The sequence below is a fragment of the Coenobita brevimanus genome, chromosome 72 (genome assembly GCF_032717465.1).
Source record: "Coenobita brevimanus isolate Jiangsu-jjx chromosome 72, ASM3271746v2, whole genome shotgun sequence".
NCBI classification, from domain to species: domain Eukaryota; kingdom Metazoa; phylum Arthropoda; class Malacostraca; order Decapoda; family Coenobitidae; genus Coenobita; species Coenobita brevimanus.
The window spans coordinates 575,001-594,955 of NC_137025.1; the positions used below are offsets into that span (position 1 = coordinate 575,001).

The 19,955-nt window shown below is 43.3% G+C and overlaps 1 protein-coding gene across 1 annotated transcript in view; it reads right to left on the minus strand.

The window, feature by feature from the left end:
• fry (microtubule binding protein furry) overlaps positions 1–19,955 on the minus strand; it is a 97,010-nt gene that overhangs the window by 68,957 nt on the left and 8,098 nt on the right. The window contains exons 3-24 of the mRNA XM_080278164.1: positions 16,433–16,669; positions 15,706–15,995; positions 15,344–15,537; positions 14,322–14,504; positions 13,721–13,928; positions 13,413–13,550; positions 12,600–12,834; positions 12,064–12,242; positions 11,674–11,898; positions 11,346–11,489; positions 10,868–11,096; positions 10,234–10,481; positions 9,800–9,978; positions 9,038–9,165; positions 8,494–8,707; positions 7,471–7,650; positions 6,635–6,859; positions 6,001–6,150; positions 5,482–5,651; positions 4,949–5,049; positions 4,352–4,516; positions 883–1,037 (exon numbers count right to left, since the gene is read on the minus strand). Coding sequence (XP_080134290.1) covers positions 883–1,037; positions 4,352–4,516; positions 4,949–5,049; positions 5,482–5,651; positions 6,001–6,150; positions 6,635–6,859; positions 7,471–7,650; positions 8,494–8,707; positions 9,038–9,165; positions 9,800–9,978; positions 10,234–10,481; positions 10,868–11,096; positions 11,346–11,489; positions 11,674–11,898; positions 12,064–12,242; positions 12,600–12,834; positions 13,413–13,550; positions 13,721–13,928; positions 14,322–14,504; positions 15,344–15,537; positions 15,706–15,995; positions 16,433–16,669 — 4,177 coding nt within the window. The remainder of the gene's footprint in view (positions 1–882; positions 1,038–4,351; positions 4,517–4,948; positions 5,050–5,481; positions 5,652–6,000; positions 6,151–6,634; positions 6,860–7,470; positions 7,651–8,493; positions 8,708–9,037; positions 9,166–9,799; positions 9,979–10,233; positions 10,482–10,867; positions 11,097–11,345; positions 11,490–11,673; positions 11,899–12,063; positions 12,243–12,599; positions 12,835–13,412; positions 13,551–13,720; positions 13,929–14,321; positions 14,505–15,343; positions 15,538–15,705; positions 15,996–16,432; positions 16,670–19,955) is intronic.

Genomic DNA, 19,955 nt, shown 5'->3' on the forward strand with positions numbered 1-19,955 from the left:
CTAGAGAGGATGTACCAGAGAGAGAATATGGAAGGAAAGCAGGAAAAAAAAAGGAATTGACTAATTAGCATTCTCCCAGCTGTAAATATTTAGTGATGGTATCAATACATTCTTCATTGATTTCTGGAGAGACAGTCTAGCAGTGATGCAAGACAGAGAGAAATGAGTGTGTGAGTGTGAGACATTATGTGTATGAGCACGAAAATACGGAAGTGAGAGCAAAGAGGAATCATCGTGGCAGAAAATATACTAGAGACAGAACATAAGTGTTAACGAGGAGCAAAGTGTAACTTCAGGGTCAATTGGATGTGAACCCAGTGGACCTGCAGGAAACAAGCCAATTAACTGGGCACTCCTAGAGACCTTTTGCTAAGGTAACAATGTTGAACAACTGTCTGTGTTATGATAGTGAAGTGCATGAGGTTAGTAATTGTCATGTGAGATAAATTACAATGAGAGCTGAGCCAGGACTGTGACACTTGCCATCTAGCAAGCCACAGGTCAAATCTCCGGTTTATGTATTGCTTGATTGTTGTTTCAGTGAGGGGAAAAATGGATACACCATGATGAGGTTGCTGGTTACTCACTTGTGGAGATGGGAGGCCACCAATCACAAACTAGTCCAGTTTGGTGTTGGAGTGATGCCTTTATGTGATGGAACTGACACAGCCAGACAGATCTGCTGTTCAGTTATAAAAACATCCCATAGTTCCAACCCTATCCCCAGAAGAAGGATGATGGAGTGCTAGAGAAGGGCAGCTTCAGTCTTTAGTCCTTGGGTTCATGTTTAAGACGAACCTGGACCTACAATTACTACTACCACAACTACAGTACTTCTACTACTACTACTGCTGCAGTATAACACTTATAAAACACACCAACCTTGCTGAGAACACTGTAGCAAGTGCATTAAAGCATCCATCAGCAACCTCTGGCGTGGCGGTATAGCATCGGTCAACCACCCAGTCCAGTACAGCACCAGAGTCAGGGTTGAACTCCAGTAGCAACACAATCGTCTCCTGTGCCAGCCCATAGATCTGCAGGGAGACAGGATCAGAATGGTTAGGCCAGGCTAAGACTGGGGTTAGAGTCAGACAGGTAAGGGTACAGTAGGGAAGGGTAGGGAAATTTTGGTAAGTAGTACATTATGCCTGGTTAGGTTAGGTTAGCATGGGTTGGGTCATGATTACGTGGGGTGGGGTATGGTAAGGTAAGGTAAGGTAAGGTAAGGTAAGGTAAGGTAAGGCAAGGCAAGGCAAGGGAAGTTAAGGTAAGGTAAGATAAGGTAAGATAAAGTGAGGTAATGTAATGTAATGTAAGGTAAGGTAAAGCAAAGTGAAGTAGGGTAGATTAGGGTAAGGAACAGATGAGTAAGACAGTAGAGTAGAGTTGGGTAGGTCAGGTCCTGTTAATTAGCTAAAGTTTAATACGTCAGGTTAAGGACAATTACGCCAAAGAGGCTAGGGATGGATTAACCTCTGATCAGAACATACCAGGTAGAGTTAGAATAGGTTAGATTAGGTTGCAATGAATCATATAAGCCTGGGGTTCAACAGGGTACATTAAGCTGGATTCAATTAGGTTAGGTTTAGATGAATTTGATTTGGTTAAGACAGGAGAGTGCTGGATCAATTAGAGCAAGGGAAAAGAATCAATGGAATGGTGGAGTGAAGGAACAAGAGATATGCAGACAGGGAGGGAAGCAAAGATGAAGGGAGGAAGGGAGGGAAAGGGAAAATATAAGAGGCAGGGAGGAAAGATAAAAGTAGGGCAATGTGCGAGGCAGGAAGAGAGTGAGAAGGCTTTTGAAGAGACCATTAATAATAGAGAGAGAGAGAGATCCCTGGCTCGCTCGCTCACTCTCTCGCAATTATCTCACACTTCATTAGGCATACATAATATTGCTATTAATATCGGGAGGGAATATGGAAGGGAGGAAAGAAATGAGGGGAAAAAGATACATGGAAGGAGGAATGGAAGGAGGAATGGAAGGAAGGCAGGAACAGACATAAGGAAGAAGGGAATGAAGAAAAAATGAGAGATACAGGGATGATGGAGAAGAGGAAATATACTGGAGAGAGAAAAGGAAAGAAAACAAAGGAGGGAAGGAAGGAAGGATGGAGGGAGGGAGAGAGGAAAGGGAAGGAAGGAAGGAAAGAAAGAAAGGAAAGAAGGCAGGAAGAAGGGGAAGGAAGGAAGGAAGAAGGGAAAGGAAGGAAGGATGAAAGGAAGGACAGAAGGAAGGAAGGAACAAAGGATGGAAGAAAGGAAGGGAGGGAGAATAAAGAAGGAAGGGAGGGAGAATAAAGGAAGAAGGAGGGAGAATAAAGAAGGAAGGAGGGACAGAAATGAAGGGAAAGGAAAACAACGATGCAAGGAAAGAGGGAAGGAAGAAGAGAAACAGAAGGGATGGTAAACAGGAGCAAGGAGGGAAGAAATGAAGGAAAAACAAACAAGAGAGGGAAGGAAAGAAAATATGAGGGAAAAAATATAAGAATAAAGGAAGGAAGGCGGGAAGAAGTGCGGAAATATAAGGGAAAATGAGAGAGAGAGAGAGAGAGAGAGAGAGAGAGAAAACCATTCCACACACACAAACACACACAAAAAAAAAGAAGCAATACCAAACATTACCAAACAATAAAATATTACCAAACAGTTTAAATATTCCTCAGAAATTAGGTGGATGACAGGAAGAGGGGACAGAGGACATGGATGAGAAGTTAGTGAAATCATCTACTACTCAGCGAACACAAAACTCTGGTAGTAAATTTATTTGCATCGTAAAATAAAGTCATAAACCCTCTCAGCTCTGTTCATGGCCAGGTGTAGTCAGACTGGAAAACAAATATGACTAGCAAAAAAAATAATAATAATATAAAAAAATAAAAAAAACCTTATGAGGGAAATTAAGGCTTCTCAGGTAATGTCCTTGGTGTGGCATAAGAGGTTGGTATAGTGTGTGATGTGGTGTAAAAGGGTAGTACAGTGTGTTGAGTGATGTGGTGTGGCTTCACTAAAATCACTATAATCTATAAGATCAAAGCACCTCATTTCCCACACACATTACTGAGAGAGAGAGAGACAGAGCCATTCTGACAAACTCCTGCATGTATGGACTTGAATTTATTTGACACTGCACCAGAGAACAATCTGAATAACTAAATTTCATGAATAATGGTTTTACTGACTTTTTTAAAGATCCAATGACATATCATAAAACCACCCCTGCTAATGTCAACATTCTGATACTGAATGACACAGTCCTACCATATATTTAGTACAGATAGGAGGTTATCTGCATCCAAGTGGTGCAAAGGTGGCATGCTGGAGGACTGCTGAGTCTTACAGAACAAACTACACTACCTACGGGTATGTTCTGAGTCTGACACACACAAAAATTAAGGTAGATAGGCACAGTTGCTGACAATACCACTGTTAAACATCTGGAGTTCCAAACTATAGTTCTTTCACCTTAACCTGGCCCAGATTTTTGTTGTTTTGCATCTTATTTCACGTGGCTCAGTGGTAGAAAAAGACGATACTACAGCTCTACACACTTTCTACAGCATTTATCCATTATCAACATCATAATCTAGTGTTATTCTCTTGTTACAGCTCAGCATTCAAGATTAGGCCGGGTTAGAGTAAAAGGTTCTGAGTTGGTTTAAAGCAGTAGTATAAATCCACTTTTTAGTCTACAAATGATGAAACTTTTACATAATATTCAGAGTGTGTCTGGGTTCAAAGGTCACATAAATGAAGTTCGAAGACCATTTACTGTCTATGTAGTTATGGTAATGAAGTTGAGGGGGGAGGGGAACATGAGAACAAGAAATGAACACAACACCCCAAAACAACATGCGATTAACAATATTACAACAAACGACATCCAAACACCAAAACCAAACTGAACCGACTCACTTACCTTGCTCTTAACCTAGGCCGCGGGGAGAGAGACAGACAGACACAGAGAGATCAGAGTAGGAAGGAGCACCACCAAAAAGAGAGATGAAATTATAGGACAGATTATAATGTCATATTTGATTATTACAACATTGCCACTCCTTTACTTATATGTGCATTCTTCAGTGATGCCTAAAATTCTGTGTACTGTATTATGTTCATCCATCCATTCATTCTATTTATCTATCATTTATCTCTCCATCTGTTTACTTACCCACCTATGTATTCATTCACTTACCTGTTCATCCATCCATTCATTCATCTATCTATCCATTCATGTATTCACTCCCTCACACAATCACACTACCACAGATCCCACCCCTTTCACTCATTCATTCTTCCATCCATTTACGATTCATTCCCACATAATCCCTCCATCCATTCTCACCTTGTCGTGATGTGAGCCAAGCAATGCATCAAGCCATTGGTATATGTGCCCATCATCAGCCAAGAGGTTGGGGTCGAAGGCAGGTCCACAGCATAACACTGAACTGGAAGCCTGCAGGGCCACCAGCTCAAACTCGGTTGGCTGCCGGTTGCCTGAGTCTCCGCTCTGTGGATGCAAACACACGAGATACAATAACTAGAAGAAATAAATAAAAAATGTAATAATCCATCCACCCATTATCCAATCCTACGATGCTAATAACAAAAATAACCGATAATAGTGTCAGCTGCCTTCTATCAGAATACTGTAGTTTGTTCACTTTAATTTTATTGAGATTTCTGTGTTTTTGCAGCGTATATCCTGTATCTCAGTAGTAAGACAATGCTGTAGTTCAACTCGATATCCTTTCCATAGCACTTCTTTGTGACTAGCATCGTATTCGTAGTCTGTTGCTATGGCTCCTTAAGTACTTCTGATAAATGGCAATTTCACACCAAGTTAAACCAGACAGATTATAGGCCTACCCCTAACAATTCAAAATATTACAAGATTATTTTTTTGTGGTTCAAATTCAAATACAAAAACCAAATGCCACACCTTGAAGCCAAATGGTGCTCCAAAGATGCCACTCCATGATGCAAAGAGGTAGAAGAGGCTCTTGCGTAATGTGCGAGGCATTAGGGTCTGTCGCTGCTCCACTGTGAGAGACATGTGTGGGGGGAAAAGTAAAAGAAAGAATTACAATGGGCACAGAAGAACTGCGATGTTAGGTTAGGTATACCCAGTTCGTTTTCACCTGACAGCTTGGCCACTCCTATAACTAGAATATAAGTTATGCTTGCATGAAATTCGGTAAATCATACTTATGAGGATGGTATGAATCTTCTTACTATAGTTCTGTGACCCTAACCTGGCCCAGATTTTCATCTTTTTGAAGCTTGTTTCACATATTTCAGTGGCAGAAAATGACAATGCTACAGTACTAGGTCCTTGTCATGGCACTCCATTGTGACTAGGATCATTTTCCACTGTTAATTTTTTGTTACAACTTAAAGCACTCCAGATGGAGATGATAATTTTAGATCACATTATCATGAAAAGAGTACAGTATCCAGTACAGTACAACTCACATGAGAAGCTGGCGATGAGTTTACGCACAAAATCACAGAAGTGTGTCTTGATTTGTGTGAGGGTGGTGTTATCTTTGTCGGTCTCTGCCTCCAGGAATGCCCGTGCCCCATCAACATATTCCAGATGACGCTTCCTTAATGCTCCCGTGTCTCCGTCTAGCACACTCTCACTGCGTACCATCATCATCGGTGTCATTATCAACATCTCATCATCATCACTGTCATAACCCTATTTCATGAACACATCTTAACCAATGAAGACTTGTGGCCAGTCAACTATTTTTCATTCATACAGAAAGAATACATTGTACTGTAAATGGTAACACCCAAATTCCACATTGCCTCTTTTGGAGCAAAGGGGTTTGAGGCTACTAAGCCAATTAAGGTCAGGAGACTGACCTACAGCACTTTCCATAACAGAAAAATCCCTGGCAACCTCAAGGACTCTGACCTGAGAGCTCTACCACTAGACCATCCAGCATATAACTGTACTGTAATCCAAATATTGTCAGGACCCACCTAAGAGCAAAGGTGCCCTGCTCGGCGATCATCTCGAACAAAGTAACCAGAGTTAGTCTGAGTGCATCCCGCCTCTTGCGGCGCCGCATGTTCTCCTGCTTGCGGTCGATGCTTTCACGTACGTATGGGAACAACTCCTCCATCAGGTCGCTGCATGGAATAATACAATTTGTAATGCATATAAAAAACACACACACACACAAGAAATATAAACTGTTCCTATACACATATATTTTTTAAAAATTACAGACATCATACACATGTTCTACACAAATATAAACTCTCTCAATCTATCTATCATCAAATCCTTCATTATCAAATCAGGAGTGTAGGGGCACAGAGCTATGACACTCGGCCCAGACATTTAAGGCAAGTAATCAACTGTCTGTCCCTCAGCAGCATTATGTCAACATCATCCCTTATATGTAAATTCTTATGGGCGATATCCGGTTGGAGAGTCTTAACCCACCACACCACTAGGCACATTTTGGCTACCGGTATATGTCAATCACTCAGCACCGTATACAGTTATTTGAATTACAGGATCACATCATACTGGGTAAACAAAATGTAATACAGTACATAAAAAGTAATCCCATTTTACTCCTTTTGGGGTGTTATTTTCCTGGCCTACCTTAATGCACAGTGGTTGATCTTCCCGAGGGCGAGTGTGACGGACTGGCGCATATCTGACACCTCACAGCGTAGGAGTGGCACAAGGAGTTTGTAGAGGCATAGCGGGGAGACTGAGTATCCTGGAGTTGACCGCTCTCCACTGCTGCTGCTGCTGCTGCTGGTTCCACCCCCACTGCCACTACCACTGCTGCCACCCCCACCACTGCTGCTCTCAGGTGATGATCTGATGGGTTAGCATAAGATGGAGAACAAGGGGAAGATTTAATTAATAACCAAGGAGACTAATTCCTATCTCATAACTAAAGTTGATTGAATTTCAAGCAACCTAAACTTAGTCTATCTATCTATCTATCTATAGCCCGACGCCCTAATCCCAAAAGGGTGGCCGCAGACAAAACGCCTCCAAGTCACTCTGTCACCCACCATTTGACTCCCCTCCCCCCAACTCACCCCCCCCTCCCTCATATACCTCTCAACTCCATCCCTCCACCTCATCCTTGGTCTACCCCTCCCTCTCCCTCCCTCCACCTCACCTACATACACCCTCTTAGTCAGTCTTTCATTCTCCATTCTCTCCACATGTCCAAACCACCTCAGTGTATTTCTCCTAATCTTTTCAACCACATCCACATCTACCCCACAACGTTCCTTCACTTCTTCATTCGTCAACCTGTCCCTCCATGTCACTCCACATGCTCCTCTCAAGTAACCCTACTAAAATTGTGGGAGTAGCCTATAGAAATAATTCATCCCTTGAAAGTAGTGGAAAAACTTGATTACTAGGAAAATGACACCAAAACAGTGGCAACAAAAACAAAGCCCTACAACACCTACCCTAGGCTGATGTCAGGTGATGCGGGGCGAATGACGGGCGCCTTTGTGACAGCTGGCACAACACGACACGCTAGCACCACATAGTTACGCCACAGGCTCAAGTACACATCACGCTCACTGACTGGACGCTTCACCTGTGCAGTTGGCCGGAGAATGGACGATCGGTTGTCACTGGGAGGCCTGGGAGGGAAAAAGGAAGATGGTGGATCAATTCTATGACTACATCCATTTTACTCTAACTTGGCCTATAACTGCAATCTCTCCATCTTGCATGATGAATTGTAATAAGAGATTTACATTAGAATATGATGCAAGTCACATAGAAATGTTATGGAAAAGATCTGGTGCCTCAGTTCTGTCTTTTTCTTCCACTGACCTATGTAAAAGAATCTATAAAAGAACAAAAATCTGGGTCAAGTTAGTGTAAAACAACCACACGCATTCATCAATCTACCTACCAATATGCTGTATATACTGTAGATATAGCCTGTATTTGTCCTGTATATATAGATGCCTTAATCTCAGCAAGGGTGACCACAAACAAATCAATGGAAGAGGAGAGGAGACAGATAAACAGAACTCGAGGTAACATGTGCAATGACATATTCCAAAGTTTAATTCTACAAGTACCCTTTAAATGCTTGTAACTCACACAACAAACAGGATACAGGGCATGCTTTAAATGAATTTGCTTTGTATCCTAACCAGACACATACCAGTATACCTTTACTGGGATGACTATTTTGGAATCTGGTAGTTATGCACCTGTCTTTTAGTGGTTTCATGCCTGTCTTTTTATAGACTTGGAGCATAAAATTATTTTAAGGGGCTCTTTTTTTTCTTTTTTTTTTTATAGATATCCAGCTTAAATATAATCAGAATAATTATCAGGCTAACTGGCCCAGAAATAAAGGCATGAAGCTGTGGCAAAGAGTGCTGTTATGAAGAAGAAATACATGAAAACAAAACATTTTCACTTCAGTGAAAGTTAACAGAGGTAACAGCAAGGCCAGTCAAACTCACGCAGGCTCAACGATGGAGTATAGCGAGTTGGCACGGGTGTAAACAATGGGCCAGGCCAGGGCAGTGGCACGGGGACAGGCTGACAGCACCCGATCTGGCAGCATCAACTCGCCCAGCACCCTTGCCCACACCTCCTCACCACCACCACTACCACTGCCAACACCTCCACTGCCAACACTCCCTTTGCCACTGGACCCTCCCTCTTCATAAAGACCTGAAGAAACAATTGATGTTAGGGAGTCACTATCTTGGAATTCCCCTTTTCTAAACCATAATTATCTAGAAACTCATCACACAAGCTCTAGATCTCCCATCTCATACACATTCACAAACCAACCACATCACATCAGACACACATATATCCCCTCCACAACCACTCCAATTCAACCATACACACACATCAACCTATACACTCTCACTCACACATTCAAATAGCAACCAGTCCACATCAAACACACATTAACCTCCCTTAACCACTCCAATTCATCCAAAACCATACCCGCTTCCCCACCACAACCACCTCCAACCCTAACGGCACACTCACCTCCAGTCCAAATGGCAGCAGTGCGATCAGCCAGCCACTGGAGGTCAATGTTTGTGGTGGCAGCAACAGCAGCTCTCTCACTGGCTGGCAGCATCGATACCACGTTCTCCACCGCACTGCCACACCACCTGCACACACAATCAAACACATTTGCAACAGTAATAACAGTTGTGGCCCAAGGTTCATTAAACTTAACCTAGTGGACTGTAGGCTGTAGTCTGCCATTCTTCTTTCAGGGGATGGGGGGTGGGATGAGGGATGCCTTCATATTTAGGAAGCATGGGCTGCCTAGGCATCCCTCTCTAGCACCTCAAATATATTTATGGAGGCACATGCAGAGAGGTATTTGGTTGCCCAGAAATAATCCCCCTTTTCCTCAAGACACTGTATACAACAGACAACAAATAAAAATACAGAATGGGGGCTTGAATGATTCATTTAACTAGGTATTCTGGCAACAATTTCTCTTTGCTGCTGTTGCACAATTACATTCAGCTCAGGAGAGCTGTCTGGTAGTCAGTCTGCTTTTAACAGGCAAAACTGGACCACTCCCACAACTTGAACAGAAAGTCATGTTTGCATAAAATTTGATGACCCTTAATTATATGGTACACAGGAGTAACCTTGGCTATGGTAATATCAACCATCATACTAAACCTGGCCATCAAATGAGCTGAAGGAGATTAAGGATCCTATCATGATGGAACAATCACACTAAACAGCAACAAAAGTGTTTGGAAATCATATCTAGTTGTACATTACCTGTCCATAACATCAATGACAGGTGTGTTGTGAGGGTCATGAAGGTTGAGGGCACGTGCCAGCAGCTTGGCCTCACGCAGTATGGCCACTGCCAAGCGTCGTGGCGCTGCCCGACACGCACACAGAAGCACCAGACCCAGCCCCTCTGTCACACAAACTACCTCACTGTGGTCACCGTGCTACAACACAAGAAACAGTAAATGGTAACAGTAGCAATGGCACCCAGTCCCAAGTTAACCCTTTCAAAGTGCAGAAGCCCAAGGCTGGGCTACCATACTCCAGTACATTTATAGGTACCAGTAGATAATTTGTTTCAATAATGCTATTATTATATCAACAAATGCTGACAGAAGGGTAAGCATTTCTACTGTGCTGTGCACTTACTCAATCCTACCCTGCCTTGCCCTGTTCCACTTTGCCCACCACCAACCCACCTGATACAGGTGCAGATGGTGCAGGTCCCCAACACCTGGGTCACCCCGCTGTTTGCCACCAGAACCGGCTGCTGCACTAGGGCCTGACCCACCCTGGCCTGATCCCCCTTGCCCTGTCCCAGTCGTCCCACTTGCCCCAGTGAGGGCGTTTTTCCAGGCAGTCAGCAGCTGCAGCAACATGCGTACACAGTCATCCAGAAGTTGGGGTGACGTATCCCCGACCTCCTTTACCATGAACTGGATAAAACCTGCGAACAATTATATATTTTTTAATGTAAAAATGACTGAAACAAAGCTGGAAGCCAGCAAATATGTTGCTCTTTGCAGGAAATCCACAGAACAATAGAAAGCCAAATTTAAAATCAGTTCATTTCACGATGCCTGTACACAGCATTTTAAAGAAAACTGGATGTTACAGACACAGGGAAATACAGACTGGGGAAGACTGTTCCAGATCTGACCTGCTACATACACAGTGGCCCCTACACTTTACAGGCATATCTGGGGTTTCTTTACCTACAAGCTGTAAGGTCCTGAGGCTAGGTTACTCTAGTCCAGGATTTTTATTTGTCCAAGATAATCATGCACCTCTTAGGGATGATAAGGATTTTTAATATGTCCTACCACCACATACCATAAACAACATCATGGCGCCACTCTGGGAAGTCCAACACAAGCGTTTGTAGGCTCTGGAAGGCCAAGGCACGCAGTTCCTCATCCATGTGAACTGTAAGTCGAGCCAGGAGGTCCACCAGGTCACGCCCACTCATGCCATCGGGTATTAGACGAGGCACAGCAGCAACACATGTACGGAACAGGTCAATCTTTGGCTTGCGCTCTCCTGTTATCATCTCATCTGGTTCCTGTAAAAGAAGCAGGATGTTTAGGGTAGATTTAGTTGGGTCAGCCTACATTAAACAAGTTTACATAAGGTTACACTGACTTAAATTAGGTCAGGATGCTGGGTTTGACTAAGTTATATAAAGGTACCATAATGAAAGGTAAGGAAAGAAAAGGAAAAGAAAGCTAGGGCAGGGCAGGGAAGGGTTAAGTAGGTATGACGAGATCTGTCAGTACTACAGTATACAGGATATGCTATCAACTTTACCCACCTTGTTAACATTCTGTGTGTTTGTCATCATTAGTGGTCGGCCAAACTGTGCATCCAGTGCCTTAAGGATGTCATTGAAAGCCTTGCGAACCAGTGGATAGTATGCAGAGATTCCGATGGTCCGAGCTGTGTCCTCTGTCAACATCTGTGGTAGGATGGGAGAGGCATGCATAACAGAAAATATAATGGATGGCTAAGTGTAGATGACTAGCTTATCCTCCTGTGGCATTAACTATCACCATCATCATCATCATCATCATCATCCAGACTTTTTCCCCACCAAAGGATGTTCAGGATAAAATGGAATAAAAATAAGAAACAAAGCCCACCTTATTAAGGAATGTCTTCTTGACCCTCAGTGTGTTGCCTGAAGGTAGGACAGCCACAGTGCGAGGCATGGGTGGGTCTCCTTCCTTCTGCTGCAGACTGTCCGCCACCACCAGGAAGGCACGCAGGCCAATGGACATGCGCTCAGGAGTAAGGATTATCTTGATCTGACGCCCAACTGAGAGCAGATCAAACATGATCTCACGCATGGCAAAGTCTAGACGCTCCTGTTCAGAAAGAAATGTTGCTTGAGGTCTCTCTCTCTCTCTTTTTACAGATAAATAAAAGGACCGTACGATGACTGTGTGAATAAATGAAATAACAAGTAAAGAAAAACCTAAGCTCTGTAATCTGTGAAGTCAGATATGCAATAAACTGTTATATAATGATACCTGAGCAATAAACTGTATAATCTTGACGAATATGTTGAGTGGAGTATCTCTGGGCACAACAGCCTTGGAACCCTTTGGGAACAGTGAGTTGACGATGCTGGCCAGGCGGGAGTGTGTGGCCGAGTTGCTCTCGCACTTGATGCGGATCATGTACACCCACAGCAGACGATACAGTGACTCTGGGTGTACAAGCAAGTACAAAGTTTAGTCATCATCATCATCATAATCCTATTTCCCACTAATATATTGCTATGATCCAGGAAAAGGAAAAAAGGCAAAGTAGAACTATAAACAAACAACTAATCCCACCATTAAATTCAATTCACAAATTAAAGAACATTTGTTAACAAGTCAGGGGACCACCTCTTATATATTTACCAATTTTTTTTTTCTCATTCACTTTTGAAATTATTCAGTGAGGTATGTGTGCTCACATGTTTTGTATTACTCTTTACAAATGCACTTCACATACTGTACAGCAATCTAAAACTACGTAAAATCTCCAAAAAGTACACTCCCAACTGTAGTTAACTAACCCAGTGCCACTCGTGACATCTTGGGGTCCCTGTTCTTGAGGTGCTGCAGACACATGGTGAGGAAGTAGTGCCAGTTGGTTAGGAAGAACTGCTTCTGGGAGACACACAGGAGGCAGGTCACCAGAGGGAAGAGGGCAAGACGGTGCTTGTTCTTGGTGGCCATATCCAGTGTGGTGGAGTACAGCATCTCCACCAGGTACTTCAGGCATGGCACGTTTACCTCATTCTTCACCGTCTGAATGAAACGATAGAGAGACACTGTTTATATGAATGAAGAGATGGGGAGGTGAGAGGGTAGGGGTGACTGAGAATGAGGTGGATGCATGTGGTGGAGAGGAATATGGATGAGTAGTTGGAGTTGGAGGGTGAGGAGGACAAAGTGACATGGAGGCAATTTGTTCTTGGCAACCCCTTCTGGTGTTCGGCAACAGATAAAATAGATATGCACTCCAAAATCAGAAATATTGCATACTACACAACATTAAGAAATAAATCGGCTGAAGAGTCACACTATTGTGACCATGAAATAGAGTACAAAAACCCACACTGGCAGATGAAAAAAGATGTATTCCAAACAGTTTCGGCGACAGCTCTCGCCGAAACTGTTGTCACTGACACTGTTTGGAATACATCTTTTTTTGTCTGTGGGTTTTTGTATCCTAAAAAATAAATCAATACTATATGTTCATCTTGCAGGTAGCTACTTCAGACAGTATATTTACCAGTACTTCTACACAAGAAAAAATGGGCAAAACGTTATTTATACGGTTGAGTGAAATAAACTTCATTGTCGCCAAAACACTGCATACTCACTGCAGCAACAGGTACGAGAATCTCCACAAAGAGTCCTGCCAGTGCATGTTTGATATCCTTGTCTCGCACCTCAAGGAAGTACTGGGCACACTCCTGCATGAACTGGAATGATGCCTCAAACTCTTCCATTGGAACCATCTGTTGCAGGTTAACAAAGTGCTTATGGTTAGTCTCTCTCTCTCTCTCATATACATATACAGTAAAAACCTCATTCATACATATATCAAACCAGCCCCCCCTCCTCCTTTCTTTCCCCCATTTGTCTATATCTGTATGTCTGTCTCTTGCTCTTTCTTCTTTTCTCTCACCTTAACCCTAAAGAACTTCATGCCCATCAGCAGTGAGGTAATGCTCTGTGTGGTAAGTGCCGAAGCCTCTCTGGCCCTCAGTTCCTTGAGCTCGGCCATGAATCGTCTTCTCACGGACTGGAATCGGGATTGTGCCAGCACCCCCACTACCTCTGCATACAGATCTGCGATTGTGTTGATGTTCTCACCGTTTGGGTTGTTTTGCACACTGGGGGGAGATGGAATGAATGACACACTTGAGTACTGTTTGTGTAAAACATGACTACATGAAGTACTATGATATAATTCTTAGGTGAAAAGAAATAAAAGACAGACTAGGGTAGGCTAGGCTTCTTGGTCCTAACATTTAAGCTGAGAGTGACCAGACACTTTCCCCTGAGTGGCAGTACGATACCAATTAACACCAGGATGCAAATCCAAATAGGCCATCTCTGGTTGGAATGCACTAACTCACTAGCCAACCAGGCATTCTTACAGTTATAAGGTGGCAATGTAGTAAATGGTCTCCTGGGCTTGTCTCTGAGTGAAGAGTCATCTGAAAGTGAGACCCCCATCTACCACTAAAATGTACTGCACATGTACTTAAATTGGACATACTCACCCCTCACGGTACTTAAAGTGCTTGAATGCAATATCCTCAATGTGTCGCACAAGCGTGTCATGGCCTGGATGTACAGCCAACTGCTTCAGCACCTCAACCTGCACCAGACAAAACAGGAACTCCACAGCAAGATCCCGGCGCTCCTGTACTGTCTCACGGTCTGCACTTGCACTCCAGTCTGGCCTGTTATATACAAGCATTTACCATCAACAATAACAAACTCTGATCACTGCTGATACCAGTGCTATCACTACCACCAATATTAGTGCTTTGTTTCAGTGTTGCACTCTGATGAAATTGATGATTTATACCTAATAATGAAAATAAATCAGTCTCAAATTCTCAGTATCACAGATACCTTGACCATCCCAATCTTCCTCACATAAGGATCATCTTGAAAGCAAGGTTTCCAGGCTGCTCTGTCCTCACACCTTTCTCAAATTGTCAATGATTCTTCTTTCCTTGACAACTCTCACCAATAAATTGTTCATCTCTCTTCTCCCTGGTAAATGAAGGTCTTCCTTATGCATCATCAATTATGTTTACATTTATGGACCACTGACAATGCGCCATGATCCTAAGCCATTTCCCAGCTCAGTCCCCCAGCCAAGAGGTCTCCATGCAGGACCTTACCCCATGCTTTCCTTGGTCTATGACCCTCCTTAATCAGTTATCCTACTCTCCACTCACCACATGTCCAAATCATATCAACAGTTGGTTAAAGCGCTCCGCTCTGATCGAAGGGTCGGAGGATCGAATCCACCCAAGAGTCATTGGTAAACATCAGGAAGGGCATCCGGTCATAAAATGCTACATGCTCCAAACCAAAGTCCTCTATCCAGGGGCAACGCCTTAGCCCTCATCCAAAAAAGGGGGGCCTGGCGTAAAACTCACACACATACTGATTTACGGTATGTCACTTCTTGAACACTACCCCACTTTTAAACACCCTCCCTGTTCCCAGTAAGCTTACAATGGCAACAATAACAATGAAAATGAAGAGCAACATCACCCCCACTCACCCCTTTCCTTTGCTTGGGTCGTGTTTATACTTTGCATCTGTTGCACCCCACTCCACCCCCTGGCGCTGGTACCAGGCAAAAAGTGTGCGCAGGAGAGAGGGCAGACAGTGTTCCGCCACACACCCCAAGGCTAACAGCAGTTGGTCAAATGTCGGGTCCTCTCCTCGCTGCAGGCTCTTTGACAGACTCCGCTCCTGAAGGCAGAGTTTCTGTTAGTCAGAGTTTTTAATTATGAGAGTATTATTACTACAGTCATGACACAACGTTTACCTCTTCTGTACTAACATCCACACACTCCTAAATTATACTCACACATTTTTACACATCCATACTTCCCTCAAACTTCTTCATACTGTACTCACCAGCGACTCCTGCATAACGGCCTCAATCTTCCTCTCAGCCATTACAGTATACTCAGCAAAGAGTGTACGCATCACAAACTCCCCAGGCCTTAGATCTGTATCAATGTGCACTGTGGCAGGGAACTGTTGTCGCTCTTTCCTGGCACCCCATGGCAGTAGTGGTGCACCACCACTGCCTCCCCCGCCGCCACCGCCACCCGTGCCACCACCACTGCCAGCCCCTCCAACACAGCCATTGCTACTGCCACCACTGCTGCTGCTGCCGCTGCTGCTAATATCACCCACAGATTCTGACAATAGTAAATAAATAAAGACAGTTATCATCATCATCATCAATTCCTATACTAAGATAACACCTAATCTGTTTCACTGTTACTACAGGTGCTTGAGGAGGATGCCTTCACACAGTGGTACTAATATAATATTACATAAATTCTTTCTATTTCCTCCCTGTCCCCCCAAAAGAGAATGGTGGACTGCAGGAGACTGGCAAACTTCAGTCTGCTGTCCATTAGGTTCACATTCAGATGAACCTGGAATCACAACATTTATCCAGTGTTGTTCTTATTACCACCAAAATGCCAATCTGTTAGAAGCGCCTTTATAGGCATAAGGGGCTGGATACACCCTTTGTTTGCCCCTTCTGGTGCCCACTCCAGAAGACCCTTAAGAGATCCACCCAGTGTTACATCATTTACTCTTCCTTCCATTACCCACCCTCCCTCACCTGTGACTAGACTATGGTGATGGTGTAGGTGGTGGTGGTGTGTGTTGCGATCTGATGTGCTAGCCACATCCCCAACGCCATTCCCTCCAGCACTGTCATGAGGGGTAGGTGCAACTATTGGTGAGGAGGGCTGGAGTTGTCCTCGGTCAACCTCGTCATCACTGTTTATCTCCACCAGCTCATCCTGACCCGCCTCACGACCATCGCCAGTACCACGCTCGCCAACGTCATCACCATCTATTAAAAATAAAATGCAATATGGCAGTAACAAGATGCCTGGTAGTCTAAAAGGTTAGGGCATTCCATCCAGATGTGGTCCATAAGGGTGGACATTTGTGAGGTGGTTAAGATTGTTTCACAAATTATACCACTCAAAGATAAGCAACTGGTACCGGTAACTCTTGTCTGTCTGAACTACCTAGCCTAGCCTAAAGTTCTTATGTTCCTCATGAAGCATAGACGATTGGTACTGTACAGATGGAAGACCTCTCCCACTACCTTCCTGCAAGAAAGAATAGATAGATGGATGATGGAAAGAAAGACCAATAAATGGCTGGGATAAATACACCACCTTTACTTCTGTATGTGGAACACAACCAATAAAATAACAGTAAGATATGTGCGTTTCATTCATTTCGTTTCGTTTACAGAGGCTCCAACATGCTTGCATGTGTCGGTCTTGGTCATCTAATGGGGGCTCTCCACGTTGCTCGATCTCTGGCAGCCTCCCCATTCAGTTCCTTTCCCTGCAGTCACATTCTATGACCTCGTCCCAGGTCTTTTTGGTCTGCCTCTCGCAACCCTATCAACAACGTTCACACTAGTCACATTGTGCACCCAACCGTCATTCCCCATCCTCTCTGCATGCCCAAACCATCTCAATCTACCTCTCCTTTGTATATTTTCTCCAGTTCCTCATTTACATGAATTAAAATTTGAGTGATGTATAAGGACTGTGTTTGTTTATTTTTGAGTGGATGGACCTCATTAAAGGAGACATATTATAGAATCAGCATAACTAAGAAATCAATACACACTATCCGGATTTCAAGATTCTTCAAGAAAATTTAATCCTGCAAGCAAACAAGGACCTGTTGGGAGACTGTACTATATGGCAATGACTAAGTGACACGGACAGTAAAAAAAAAATCAACCTCCTTTACAGTTCTGATGGTAACTGCGACCAAGTATAAAGATAACGGACTCCCTACATTAACTTTTTGCAATAAACCTGACACAAAAGATAGACTTACAGACTTATATACACACATATACAGACAGGCATTAAAATTAAACCAAAACTCCTATTGTTACTGGATGCAAATGCAATAAACAAAATGACAAATATTGGTGATCTCCTATATGACATTCCTGCAACCATGGACAGACAGTCACACACACAAACATACAAGGACAGACAAAGTGACAAGGATACCAGCAAAACAACCTCCATTTAACCTTCTGAAATTGGATGATGTCCTTCTTAGTTAATTCTTGCTACTGCCAGAAGATTTACATCAAATCAAGAAAGGCCTCTCAGACTGAAGATATTTAATGATGCTGTATCTTATCCCTCAGGTTGAAAAAGTCACTCCTAAGGCTGCAAATAATTGTCTGGAGACAACAAAACTATAGTAAAAGATGACCCATGGCTCAAAGACTTAACCAAGAATAAGTGAGTGACTTCCCCTGCACTACCTTCTTGCGAGGACTGAGAGAGTGATTCTGGTCCTGGGCTTGAGATGGGTGACTCAGAGGAATATACAATGCGGTTGATGGCGGATGTAACGCGACGGATGGGTGAGGTGGCAACGTTGTAGGTCTGTCGGAACACCCCCACTCCACCACGCCGCGGAGGTGGAGGTGGAGGTGGATCCATGGGGTTTAACAGTGACGTAAATGCTCTCTCTTTGTTATGTTTCCACTCGTTTTCTTGCAGATGCTCACAACTGCATTACCTCACTTAATGCAGGGTCTGTGATGACTGCCTCTGCTGACACTTGCCAGTCACTGTATTGTGCCCTTTTCTTACTGTCTCAGTCTCACATTTCACCCTCATCTTTTCTTGCAGATGTTCAGAACCTCATTATACTAACTCACTTCATGTGGGACTTTATGGTGACTGACAGTATCCATGCTAATCATTTATAATACCCCTTCCAAATACCCAAAACCCACAATTCACCCGCTTCCCACTTGGAGATGCTCAGAATATCCCCAACTCACTTCATATGAGATTACACAAATACCGTCCTTGTGTAAAACCAATCACTATCATATGCTTTCTGAGTGACAGTTCCTTAATCATCCTTGGCTTTTCCTACAGGCACTCAGACTTTCACAATCTCAGTTCACATGGAGTTTTAAAACAATGCTGAGTCCAATTAAAAAATATATATATAACTAAAAAAAACAAGTAATACACCTTCACTGTGTCTCAACCTTTTAGTTACTCTTCATCTCTTCTTCCAGACATTCAGAACATCTCTACCTCACATTATCTGGGATTTTATGCTGACTGTCTGAGTATCGAGACCAGTCACCAATCAGACTACACAATGAGGGGAGATAAGGTGATACGAGGCCCTGGGTTTGCAACTGTTTCTTCAGGTGGGGATAACCGTGTCTTAAAGAGATGATCTTGTACTGGAGAATGGTTTAAGTGCAGAACTGATTTCTCTCTCTCTCTCTTGATAACGTAAATATCAATGTTTCAAGCATGGCTGGTACTTATAAACAATTGTTCAGTGTTTTGTGTGCCACTCTGATTGTATATGCCAATTTGAATAAACTTATTATTATTAATATACACATATGCACATGTTTAGACACACACAGTTTACATACATACTCATCTAACACTCAAGTACCCACACACATGTATATCCAGTCATTACACACACACACACACACACACACACACACACACAAAAAAACCTTCTTCACTCTCACCCACCCAATCACAAGAACACATGCACACATACACAGTTCTACACTATATCAAGCCACACACTGCAGCAAAGAACAAGAGGATGTCCACAAGTCTGCCTGGTATGGCAATCACCTCTTATCAGATAATGGTGTCACACTTGAGATAACAACACCAAGACCAAGACATGCAGGATGAAATGCTATATGAGGCCACCCTTTATCTCTCTTATTTCTGTTAGTGCTGCCTTGACGTAGTGGGAGTGAGAGTGGAAGCTTTAGAGGGTTATATTTTTAGCATTAACTATCATCATTATCAATCCCCTATCATTATCACTACCATCATCAATCATAACTGTCTATCCTCATCCACCATCATCACCCTAATTTATCATTATCTATCCATCCATCTGCAGAGAGATGCCTTAATCCCATATGGAGTGATTATCAACATATGGCCTCCATGTTGCCCTGCCTTCCACAATCAGGCTGCCCTCCCTCCAAGGCACACCACTCTTCATATGCCTCTCCATCCCATCCTCAGTCTGACCTTCCCCATCTCCCTCTCCAACTCACTCACATACATTCTCCCATT